The sequence below is a fragment of the Leopardus geoffroyi genome, chromosome A3 (assembly GCF_018350155.1).
Source record: "Leopardus geoffroyi isolate Oge1 chromosome A3, O.geoffroyi_Oge1_pat1.0, whole genome shotgun sequence".
NCBI classification, from domain to species: domain Eukaryota; kingdom Metazoa; phylum Chordata; class Mammalia; order Carnivora; family Felidae; genus Leopardus; species Leopardus geoffroyi.
The window spans coordinates 67,854,737-67,867,698 of record NC_059336.1 but is presented as its reverse complement, the minus strand read 5'-3'; the positions used below and the strand labels follow the sequence as shown (position 1 = coordinate 67,867,698).

At 39.4% G+C, this 12,962-nt stretch overlaps 1 protein-coding gene across 5 annotated transcripts in view; it reads right to left on the bottom strand.

The window, feature by feature from the left end:
• Positions 1 to 12,962, bottom strand: part of STON1 (stonin 1) — a 51,215-nt gene that overhangs the window by 12,668 nt on the left and 25,585 nt on the right. For 4 of the 5 annotated variants that reach the window (XM_045445983.1, XM_045445985.1, XM_045445987.1 and 1 more), the window contains exon 2: positions 732 to 2,706. In XM_045445983.1, coding sequence (XP_045301939.1) covers positions 732 to 2,661 — 1,930 coding nt within the window. In that variant the 5' untranslated portion in view covers positions 2,662 to 2,706. Of the gene's footprint in view, positions 1 to 731; positions 2,707 to 12,768; positions 12,875 to 12,962 lie in introns of those variants that run through there. The other variant, XM_045445984.1, reaches the window with a different exon arrangement.

The window sequence follows — 12,962 nt, the reverse complement described above, 5'->3', positions numbered from 1 at the left end:
CAGGGAGCAGCCTTAATTTCAAAGTTTGCTTTTTTGCTCTATTATATACACCCACAACTAAGTTACTATTCTGAAATAAATGCGGTGCTAGGACTCTATTTTTAAAGTTCTGAAATTCTAGATTCATTGTTTTCTTGGCAAAAAAAATTTAAAAATTAACTGAATTTTTAATGCTTGGGCTGTTGTCTACTTAATTCTGAAACAACTAGCCAATATGGCCAAATTAATTCAGCTAATGAAATCAATTTGGGTAAAACTGAAAGGCAATCTTATTTTGAAATAGGAGGGAACAAAACCTAAGGAGAATGTGGTACTGGCTGAGAATACAAAAAAAGTTCAGGTATATTCACAGATGAGAGATCTTTAAAGGTTAATTGGGGAATCTTAGCTCTGTGAGCAATATTTTTAATATTTGAGGTTGGTGGTTGATGTCAAAAAGTCCAACTAGAAATGTTCCCTCAGTGCCACCATTCACAACAAAATCTTAGCTTAGGATTTTTTTTTATGGTATTAAAAAATTTGTTTTAAGGTAAACTTATCTGGTAGAAATAGGCACAGAGAACAAAAATAAATCAGCTGTTTGACTAAATGTTCCACCTCCTACCAGGCGATGTAAGCAAGGCCTCAATGGACTGAAGTTATCTATCTCAGCCTGGTTTCAACTCAAGGAGACAAGTGAAAACGTTTAAGCTATTTCATGTGAAAATCAACTTGGGGTATTGAATATTTACTTGAATTTTTATCAGGAAGCCGGTCTATCTTCCATACCACGGCCCGGTAGGCACTCTCATATTTTGCTGACCCCACAGTGACCTGTATAACAGGTTCTGATTCAGGTTCATGTAAACTCCCTAGACATGCCCGGCGGTTCATTTTGGCTTTCAGGGACTTCTGCCTCTGGAGGTTCATGGTCCAGAGGGCCTTGATCCACTGTGATGGGACAGGAAAGTGTATCATTATGTTGTCACAGGACCTCAAGGAACTGGCAGAGGAAGATCTCTGAGCCAATGGGGCCATGTTGACAAAGGCCTGAAGCTCCACATATGCCCCCTGGACAACCACTACAGACTTCAGGGAAAAGGGAAGATCCTCCCCGTTATACAAAGTCTTAAAACGCATCAGTTCAAACCGGCAGGCGTCCAGCGGTACAAACTTAATGATTCTTGATTGCCCGAATTCTTGTGCTTTCACACACTTATGAAAATGATAGTCGAGAATATCAATCCCCTTCTTTTCTGGGTCTTTTTCAAAGTAGCGATCACTTCGCTTCTGCAGCTCGAGGTCATTCAAGGTTAAAAAGCATTCTGTGTTCCCATTTACAAAAGAGAGGCAATAGATCTGCGTTATGACAGCACTTTCAACCAATTTTCCTTCTTCTTTAGTGATTTTGCCCCAAAAGTTGTCCACAATTTCTAGGGAAATTTCTTGTTCCTCATAGTTCTTTTTTGGTTTTGAACCAGCTGGCAGCTTTGTCAGCTCCTCCTCCACAGTAGTCAGGAAGTCAAGGAAATCGTGGTACTCTGTGGACCCCAACTTCAGCATCTGTTCGATGTCTGGTTCATGAACTACTTCTGTCTTAGAATGGTATTTCCTTTTTTCTGTGTAAGACACATGTTCAATCTTCACAGTATGGATTTTTCCTGCCACACTACAGTTCTCAACTTTTGGTTCAGAAAGCCTGCAATGTGGATCGAGCTGTAACTCCTTAAATGGTTTTTCTAACCCCTTCTCATAATACATTTGCAAAATTCCTCCAGGTAAGACTTTTAGAAAAATTGGTCCCCACTGACGGGAAGACATCATGTTCTTCTTCTCGGGAATTCTCAACATAAAAGACCATCCAGGTTTTGGCTGACTCCTGAAGAGCATGGGGGGGACAAAGGAAGAGGCAGTGTCTTCACCATACAGAGACTGCATAGACAAATTTCCATGTGAGTCTTGGTTCTCAGCTGATTGAAGATGTTCAAGCTTCTCACAGATATAGTTGAGTGAACACTGATTTAAGCTTTTTTGATCGATAGGCATCTCTTTGTCTCTTGGTGGGTAAGCCTTTCTGCTTCCTGGAGGGTCAAAGATGAACTGGGAAGCACTGCCTTCATCTTTCCAAAATGGACTTGAAAAAGCACAGTCCTCCCGAAAATACTGAAACTGGGGAGTATCACTTTGAAACCCTAGGCTTTCAGCCTGGGGAGGGCTAACTTCTTCCAGAAGACCCACTTTGGGAGCTGGATGTGTACATGAGTGGTCACTGGGTAAGGAAGCATGGGATAAACAAGTTGGTTTGTTAGGCAATAAGGAAGAGCCTGCTCCTGATATTGTAAGTGCACTGTTTGAGGATGATTCTGGGATAGGATAAAGCATATGAGTCCCTGCTTTGGGGATGCCAGGAATACCTGGGAAGTCCTTCGTAGGTGTAGAAAGAGGAGAGTTACTTGGAGGTCCTGGACTAAAGTAAAAGTCCATGATGGGAGAGGAGAGGGGGGTATTGCTGGCAGAGGAAGATCCACTGGGAAACTCCTTAGCACCAGAGAGGTTCAGCTTAAGTCCATTTGGCCTACAAATGCCTTGATTCTCCAGAGGTAAATTCTTTGACTTTTGAGAAGATTGAAAAGCAGGGTCATCATCAAATGTGACCCAGTTGCCTGGGTTTGTGGAACACATCTTTGGAATCAGATTGTGGTCTTGTCAATGAATCAGATATGGTGTCTGTTAAAGGAGAAAGAGATAATAAGAATATTAAATGAGGAGGAGGAGAAAATTCCAGTTACTTTAGTTCTGAGAAATAGGTGATTTAAAAGCAACCAGGGGCACCTGGCTGGCTGAATCAGTAGAGCATGCCACTCTTGATCTCGGGATCATGAGTTCAAGCCCCCATTCTGGGCATAGAGCTTACTTATAAAATAAATAAATAAATAAATAAAATAAAATGTTGCCACAAATAAAAGTTCAAAAACAAAAGAATAAAAATAAAAGCAACAAGATTTACAGATCGACTGAGTTCAAATAAATGCTTAAGAACTGTAATACTTCTGATGGCTAAATGGATTTTTTAAAAAAAATGCAAGATCTAACCATATGCCGTGTACTAGAGACTCATTTGAGATTTAAGGACACACTTTCAGTTGAAAGTAAAAGGATGTAAAAAGATATTCTATACAAACAGAAACAAAATGAGAGCAGGCAGGAGTGGCCATACTAACATTGGACAAAATAGACTTTACATCAAAAACTGTCACAAGAGACAATGAAGGATATATATAATGATAAAAGGGCCAGTTCACCAGGAAGATATAACAATTACAAGTATATATAAAGCCAACATCAGAGCACCCAAATATATGAAACAAACATTAAAAAACTGAAGACAGTAATAGCAACACAATAATATCAGAATTTCAATCCTCCATTTTCAATAATGGATAGAACATCCACAAAGAAACAGAGGACTTGAACAACACAACAGACCAAGTGGACATTTCCACACAACAGCAGCAGAATATATGTTCTTGGGTCACCTGGGTGGCTCAGTTGGTTGAGCTTCCAACTTCGACTCAGGTCATGATCTAACGGTTCGTGAGTTCTAGCCCTGCACTACTGACAGCTCAGAGCCTGGAGCCTGTTTCGGATTCTGTATCTCCCTCTCTCTCTGCCCCTCCCCTGCTCATACCCTGTTTCTCTCTGTGTTTCAAAAGTAAATAAACGTTAAAAACATTTTTTTTTAAAGAATACATATTCTTCGTAAGCATACACAAAACATCCTCCAGGACAGATCACATGTTATGTCACAAAACAAGTCTTAACAAATTTAAGAAGACTGTAATCATACACAATATCCTGTCTGACCACATCAGAATGAAACTGGAAATCAACAGATGGAGGAAAACTGGAAAATTCACAAATGTAGAAATTGAACAACACACTCTTGAACAACTAATAGGCCAAAGAAGAATCAAAAGGGAAATCAGAAAATATTTTGAGGTAAGCAAAGTGAAAACACAACAAACCAAAACTTATGGATGTAGCAAAAGCAATAGAAAGAGTGGAGTTTATTATTAAAAAAGAAGATCTCAGATAAACAACCTAATGTTACAGCTCAAGGAACTAGAAAAACAAACTAAGCCCAAAGTTAAAGGAAGAAAAGAAAGAATAAACATTATGGCAGAAGTAAATGGAGTAGAGAATATAAAATAGAAAAAAAAGGAAAACTAAGAGTTGTTTTTTTTTTTTTTTAAAGATCAACAAAATTGACAAACTTTTAGCTAGATGGAGAAAAAAAGAGAAAATCCTCAAAGCCAGAAATGAAAGATGTGACATTAAACTTATGTCACAGAGGGGCGCCTGGGTGGCTCAGGGGTAAGCATCCGACTTTGGCTCAAGTCATGATCTCACAGTTTGTGGGTTCAGACCCTGCATCAGACCCTGTGCCGACAGCTCAGAGCCTGGAGCCTGCTTCGGACTCTTTGTCTCTCTCTCTCTCTCTCTCTGCCCCTCCCCAGCTCACGCTTTTTTTCTCTCTCTCTCAAAAATAAATAAACATTACAAAGAATTAAAAAAACCTTATGTCACAGAAATAAAATAAATGATTATTTTATTATTTTATTATTGACCATTATGAACAACTATATGCCAACAATGTGGATAACCAAGAAGAAATGGACAAATTCCTAGAAACATACACCGACAATGACTGAATCATAAAATAACAAGAAATCTGACCAGATCTGTAATTAGTGAAGAGACTGAAATGGTAGTCAAAACCTCCCAAAAAATAAAAGCTCAGACCCAGATGGTTTCACTGGAGAATCTACCAAACATTTAGAGAAGAATTAACACCAATCCTTCTCAAACTCTTCCAAGAAACTGAAGAGGAGGGAACACTTTCACACTCATTTTATGAGGCCGGCATTGCTCTGACACCAAAGCCAAAGACACTACAAGAAAAGAAAACTACAGGCCAATATCCCTCATGAATGCAAAATCCTCAACAAAATATTAGCAAATCAACTTCAACAGCAGATTAAAAGGATCATACACTATTACCAAGTGGGATTTATCCTTGTGATGCAAGGATACTTCAACATATGAAAATCAACACAGCAATACATCACATCAACAGAACAAAGGATAAATATCACATGATCACCTCAATAAATACAAAAAAAGCACCTGACAAACTCTAATGCCTTTTCATAAGAAACCACTCAACAAACTGGGAATAGAAGGAAATTACTTTAACATAATAATAAAGGCCATCTATGAAAAGCCCATGGTAACTAACAGCATACTCAATGGTGAAAAACTGAAAGCTTTTCCTCTAAAATCAGGAACAAGGCAAGGATGCTCACTCTTGCCACTTCTATTCACACAGTACTGGAAGTCTTAACAAGAGCAATTAGGCAAGAAAAAGAAATAAAAGGCAACTAAATTAAAAAGGAAGAAGTTACATTTTGTCTGTTTATAGATGATCTGACCTTATATGTAGAAAGGCCTAATAATTCCACACACGCGCACACACACACACACACACGTTAGAACTGATAAACAAATTAAAGTTGCAGGATACAAAATCAACAAACAAAAATAAGTTGCATTTCTATACACATACAATTAACAATCCAAAAACAAAATTAAGAAAACAATCCCATGTACAATAGCATCAAAAAAAATAAAAATAAAACACTTAGAAATAAACAAAAAAGGGCAAAAGACATTTTTTTAATGTTTATTTTTGAGAGACAGAGACAGAGCATGAGCAGGGAAGGGTCAGAGAGAGAAGGAGACACAGAATCTAAAGCAGGCTGCAGGCTCTGCACTGTCAGCACAGAGCCTGATGCTGGGCTCGAACTCATGAACCTTGAGATCATGACCTGAGCCAAAGTTGAACACTCAACCAACTGAGCCACCCAAGTGCCCCAAAAGACTTCTTTTTAAGTGTATTTGAGAGAGATAGCATGCATGTGCACACACAAGTGGGGAAGGGGAGAGGAAGGGGCGGTCGAGAGAGAAAATCCCAAGCAGGCTTCATGTGTGATGTGGGGGCTTGAACTCATGAACCACAAGACGATGACCTGAGCCAAAAGCAAGAGTCAGACTGAGCTATGCAGGCGCCCCTGTTTTTTTTTTAAAGGGGCAAAAGACTTTTACACTGAAAACTACAAAGTAATGTTGCTGAATGAAATTAAAGAAGACATAAACAAAAAGATGTCTCACATTCATAAATGGGAAGACTTAATATTGTTAAAATGTCCACACTACCCAAAGCAATCTACAGATTCAGTGCAATCCCTATCAAAATGACATTTTGCAGAAACAGAAAAAACAATCATAAAATACATATCGAATCTCAAAGGTCTTTGAATAGCCAAAACAATCTTGAGAAAGATAAAGGTGGAGGCTTACACACTCTAACTTTGAAACATATTACAAAGCTATGGTACTCAAAACAGTATAGTACTGGCATAAAGGCAGATAAAGAGACCAATGGAGCAGAATATTAATTCCAGAAATAAACCCACACACAAGGTCAAATGATCCTCAACAAAGGTGCCAAGATTATACAATGGGGAAAGGATAGTCTCTTCAACAAACTGTGTTGGGAAAACAGATATCCACATGTAATAAAAAAAAAAAAAAAAATGACACTGGACCCTTATTTTATATCACACACAGAAAACAATTATAAATGGATTATAAACGTTAAGACTTAAACATAAGACCTGATATTATAAACCTCCTATAAAAAAAAAAAAAAGAGGAAAAGCTTGATGACATTAGTCTTGGCAATGATTTCTTGGATAGGGTACCAAAAGTACAAGAAACAAAAGCATAAGACTTAAACATAAAACCTGAAATTATAAAACTCCTATTAAAAAAAAACAAGAGGAAAAGCTTGGTCTTGGCAATGATTTCTTGGACAGGATGCCAAAAGTACAAGCAACAAAAGCAAAAATAGACAAGTGGGACTACGTCAAACTAAAAAGCTTCTGTACAGAAAAGGAACCAATTAACAGAGTGAAAATCCATGGGATGGGAGAAAATATTTACAAACCATATATCTGATGAGGGTTTAAATCCAAAAGGTATAAGAAACTACTGCTCAATAACAACAACAACAACAAACAATTTAAAAATGGGCAACAGACTTGAGTAGACATTTCTCCAAAGAAGACACACAAATGGACAACAGGTATATTAAAAGATGCTGAGCATCACTAATCACCAGGGAAATGCAAATCAAAACCACAATATCACCTTATACATGTTAGGATGGCCTTACCAAAATGAACCCAAAATAAAACCAAACGAAACCAAACAAAAAACATAAAATAACAAGTGTTGACAAGGATGTGGAGAAATTAGAACCCTTGTGGATTGTTGGTGGGAATTGAGAAAACAGCATAGAGGCCCCTCAAAATTTTTTAAATAGAACTACCGTGTATATGAGCCAGCAATCCCACTTATGTAAATTTATCCAAGAAAATTGAAAACAGGATCTCCAAGAGATATCTGCACTCTTCTGTTCATTTCAGCATTATTCCCAACAGCCAAGAGGTGGAAACAACCTAAATGTCCATCGCCTGATGAATGGGTGAAGAAAATGTGGTATATATACATACAATGAATATTATTCAGCCTTAAAAAGTAAGGAAATTCTGGCACATGCCATAACATAAATGAACCTTAAGAACATTATGTTAAATGAAACAAGCCAGTCACAAAAAGGCAAATACTCTATGATTCCACTTACATGAGGTATCTAAAGTAGTCAAATGCAAAAAAGAGAGAGAGAGGAGAGAGACCAAATGCATAGAAGCAGAAAGGAGAATGGTGGGGTGGGGCGAGGAGAGGGGAAGGGGGTGGCTGTTCAATGGGTACAGAGTTGTAGTTGTGCAAGATGAAAGAGTTCTAGAAATTTGTTGTAAAACAGTACGCATATAGTTAATAATACTGAACTATACACTTAAAAATGTGTTAAGAGGGTAAACAAATTGTTAAAAATGTGTTATTTTTTACCACCACTAAAAAAAACCTACAACACTTTTTCATCAATTCAGGAAGTATATGAATGAGGACTGTAGTCAGACCTTACTAGTGTTGCAGAAAATACAGAAGATAGAAACCCAATTTATAATGAACCTATAACCTATTGACAGCCCCCCAAATATGTGAGGTTTATAGGTTTGAAACATTTTGAGATTCATGACCTAATTTATAAAAACAACCCTGGGAGGTATATATCACTTCCATTTCATAACTGAGATCACTTGGGTTTAGAGTCATTGCCTAAAGCTGTCCCACTGATAAGAGACAGAACTAAGATTTTTTTAAATAACAACTTTATTAAGATACAATTCACACACTAAAATTTATCCTTTTTTTAAAAAAAAATGACAATTCAGTAGTGTTTAGTATATTCAGAGTTGTATAGCCATCACCACTATTTCCAGAATGTTCTTATCACCCCCAAAATATATCTGTACCTATTAGCAGTCACTCCCCTTTCTCCCCACCCCTACCCCCAAGTCCTGACAACCACTAATCTACTTTTTTAATTTGCCTGGTCTGAACATTTTATATAGATAGGATTTACAACATACGGCCTTCTATGTCTGATTTCTCTCACTTGGCATAATGTTTTCAAAGTTCATCTGTGTTGTAGCATGTATCAGTACTTCTTCATTCCTTTTGGTAGCTGAATAACATTTCATTGTGAAGATAGTCCCCATTTTGTTTATCCATTCATCAGTTGATGGGCATTTGGTTTATTTCTATTTTTTTAGCTATTATGAATAGTAAGTTTTTGTATAAGTTATATATAAGTTTTGGTGTGATCATTTTTCTCGAGTATATACCTAACTTTGGAAAGAACCAGGATTTGAGCACAGATCACTTCATCCTGAGCTAATACAATATAAACTATTGAGATCATTCTAATGGCATCAGAGGCAATGAGCTGTATAGGTCACAGCACAGACCTGGGGGGTTGGGTACCCTGAATGCCAGGTGCTGCTCTGTCACTCACCAGCTATGGGGCAAAGCCACTCTGGACATTCAGTGATTCGAGTAGAATCATCTCTAAGGTAAGTCCTTTCCCACTCTAAAATAATTCTATGGTGGTTGACATCCAACCGAAATTTTTTTCAAAAGCAGAAATTGTGCTACTGCTGGGAGTTTTGACCAAACTTCCAAACTGACAGAGAGAAAAACTCCATGAGATGTACTGATATGAAAACTCAAAACCTGCTGGAACACAGCCATGAGAAAGGCGTATTTTTCTCCCTCCAGCCAGCCTTCCCGCTTCCCCTTGTGGATAATGAGGGCTCAACCAGTGCAATCATTCAAGCCTGGAAAAGAGCCAACACAGAGAGAGCAAGCCTGGGGCTCCACTGGGGACAGGGCACATTCACTGTTGTCATTTGCTAAATCCGCACATTCCTGAGGGCACAAAAACACACAGTAGAGCAGCAGTCCAAGCCAGCTGGCTCTCTCTGGAGGGCATTTCACTGCCATTGCCCTTGGGCTGGAGTTCCACAAAGCACTTTCCCTTCCAAGCAGGCACAGCCTGTTTCAATGGGATACCACCAGGAGGCACAGAGGCAGGAAATCAGCAGCAATGTTTCTTGACCCATCCCATTGCATTCTCTTTAGGGTGAGAGATTGTGTAAATATTTATGTTAGTTGGGTTTATTAAAAAGAAAGAAAAAGAGAAGACCAAAAGAAGAAATAAGTACGCTTTGGATGGAATCTTATTCTGATCTACAGAAAACGTTTTGCCTCATCTGTTTTCCACTGCTATCTTCAAAATTTCGAGCAGTGATACTGGTTTTATCAGAGCTTTTGCATATTATCAAAAAAAAGTGATTTCCATAAACCAGAGAAATCAATTCCATGACCTTTTAAGTGACCCTTGAACTTTAAAGAGAACACCTTGCAAGAAAACTCCTACCTTAAACACAAAAATCTATGCAAAGTATACTCTTCCCCTGTATGCAGGATTCTTCCATAGAAGGCACTCAGCAAATGTAATGTGAGTTTAATACAACCAAACGGAATTCTGCATTGTGCCCAATATGAGCCCAAACCCTTGTCCCTGTTTAAAAGGTGGGACTTGGATGCTCCTGGAATGAGGGGCTAAGACTCTGGCTCCCTACGGTCAAGTGCAGGTGTGTTTCCTACTATTCTCTTCTTGCTCCTCTTCCACATCCCTCTTGCTGCCCTTCCTTATCAATCCTCTTCACACTCATTTCATTTCTCTCTGACCTCTTTTGCCCCTTCCTTGTATATGACCTCATCTTTCTATTCTAGTCTCAAAGCCCCCACCGTCATTTTTCCCAAAGTCAACAACTAGAATCGATTCCATCTAAGGCTTTCCTTCTTCCTCCCCTAACTCACCCCCACATTCAGCAGGGAAACAGCCACATCCTTTCCAGAGCCCTGGTCTGTCCAAGGTCCCCTGGGTCTCAGGGAGGGATGCAGTAGCCCAGAGTGGAGAGGTCATGAATATGTCCTGCCTTAGTCATCTGCAACTTCACCATCTCCTTCAAGACACTGGAACCAAAAGTACTCAAGCAGCAATACCTATTTAACCTCAGGATTTTTTCTGCATTGCAAATGAGGCAGGATGTCAATATGTGTCTATGCCTCCCAGGGCACCCTAAATCCTACCATTTACAGAGCCCTGTCACAGGCAACATCTCATTTAAATTTATGACAACCCAGGGGTGCTTGGGTGGCTCAGTCAGTTAAGTGTCCGACTTTGGCTCAGGCCATGATCTCGCAGTTTGTGAGTTCGAGCCCCGCATCGGGCTCTGTGCTGACAGCTCAGAGCCTGGAGCCTGCTTCGGATTCTGTGTCTCCCCCTCTCTCTGCCCCTCCCATGCTCATGCTCTGTCTCTCTCTGTCTCTTGATAAACAAATATTAAAACAAAAAAAAATTTTTTTTTAATTTATGACAACCCAGAGTATAGACCACAGCATTGGGGGTGCTTCTCTAAAGTCCAGGTTCCATTTAGTGCAGAACTGGGAACTCAGGACCCCTGGCACTACATCCCCAGCTGCCTTCCTCCAAAATAAAGGTTCCTCTCATTGGCTTCTGTGTTTTTTTCCTCAGGTGTGGACTACATCCTACCCCACATGCCCTAATCCTTCCAGAGGTCTGTTTTCAGTCAATCTGGACTATCTTGCTAACTCCTGGAAGACAATGCCAGACAAAATACAGAGATAGGACAAGACACCAAGACTCTGAATGAGGTGCAGATAGGTAAGAATAATGTCTTATGGTGGAAGCTTCTAGAAACCAATCTCTGAGGTTTGAAGGTTTCTAGGGGAGTGTTTGCTTCTCCTATAACTATTAGACATCTTTTGGGGTACCTGGATGGCTCAGTCGGTTGGGCACCCGACTTTGGCTCAGGTCATGATCTAATGGTTCATGGGTTCGAATCCCATGTTGGGCATTGTGCTGACAGCTCAGAGCCTGGAGCCTGCTTCGGATTCTCTGTCTCCCTCTCTCTCTGCCCCTACCCTGCTCATGCTCTCTCTCTCTCTCTCTCTCTCTCTCTCTCTCTCTCAAAAATAAACACTTAAAAAAATTTTTTTACTTAAAAAAAACTATCAGACATTCTTTTGCACTGCCGAATACATTGAATTCAAGAACAAATTAAAAGTGCACATGCCTACTGACACTGGGAACAACAAGGATGTAGGTAGACAGTGGTTTTCAACCTTTTACCTCAACACGTATGACAGATGGCATTCAAAAGCCTAGCACATTCTCTTGGGTGTACCCAGAGTTTAACAACCCCCAAAATATTGAGGGACGTCCTGAAATAATTATCCCCACCTTTCTAAATGTTGGATCAGCAAAGGTAGGCCACAGGCCATAGGAAACACAAGAAAGTCCACACTTACATACAATCCGAGACTCCATCCCTTTCTGCCACTAAAGAAATCATCCTGGAATTCTTATGAGAGTATTGTGGAGATAATGAATTTATTCTAAATTGTTTTAAAAAGCAAATCTTTCAAAAATAGCAACACCTTATATATTATTAGCAATATTGCAAATTACTTGCAATAAGCTTATGAAAAAGCAGCACTGGTATGGAATAATTACCTCACCAAAAAGAATTGAGGCTAATAATTATCAAGTTGTTGTATGAAAAATTCATATATTTTTTGTGAGTCAGACTGAAGCTTTTGCAGGGAGGGATTATGTCTCATTCATTAGGACATCTTCCACATTGTCTACAAATATCTGACATCACTATGCAGTTCAATACGTTTTTGATCGAATAATTTTAAATCGTCTTTCCAGTTTCCCATAAAGTAAATCTCTACACTGCCCTCCTCAGTTCAAAGAATCACTGCATTTCAGAGTCAGACAGAAATTGGAGGTATTCTGCTCAACGAACATGTATCAAGTACTTGTTATGTACTTAGGGTATGCTAAGGGCTGGGTGTGCATTTAATCCTCACAACCCCATTAAGTAATAAACATCACTTTGTAGAAGAGGAAAATAAGGCTCAGAGAGGTTAAGCTACTTGCCTAAAGTCACCCAACCAGAAAGAGGCAGATCCCAAAGTCCATGCTCCAGACCATCCACCACCCCAGAGGTCCCAAGAGATCCAATGACTTGCTGGCGTTGGTGTCCTTTGGGGACATTCCCAATGGGGACATTCCCATTTCCGGGCACTTGCCACCACTCCACCTTCACTAAGAAGAGTTCCTGCAGGGAGGCATTCTCTAAATTGGAAAGATTCTATTCTCACCTGGAAAGAGCCTATTTCTCCACAAAGCCCACCACGCGTATCTGCCGCTTGGACATCAGGCTGTGGGAAAGATAAGCTCAGAGAATGTTTTCCCCATGATCGCTCAAGAACAACAGCTCAGTAGCAATTTGGGTCAATTCTGAGACTGGCTTTCATAACTCAGCCTGTCCCATTTCCTGTCCCTTTTCAACTGC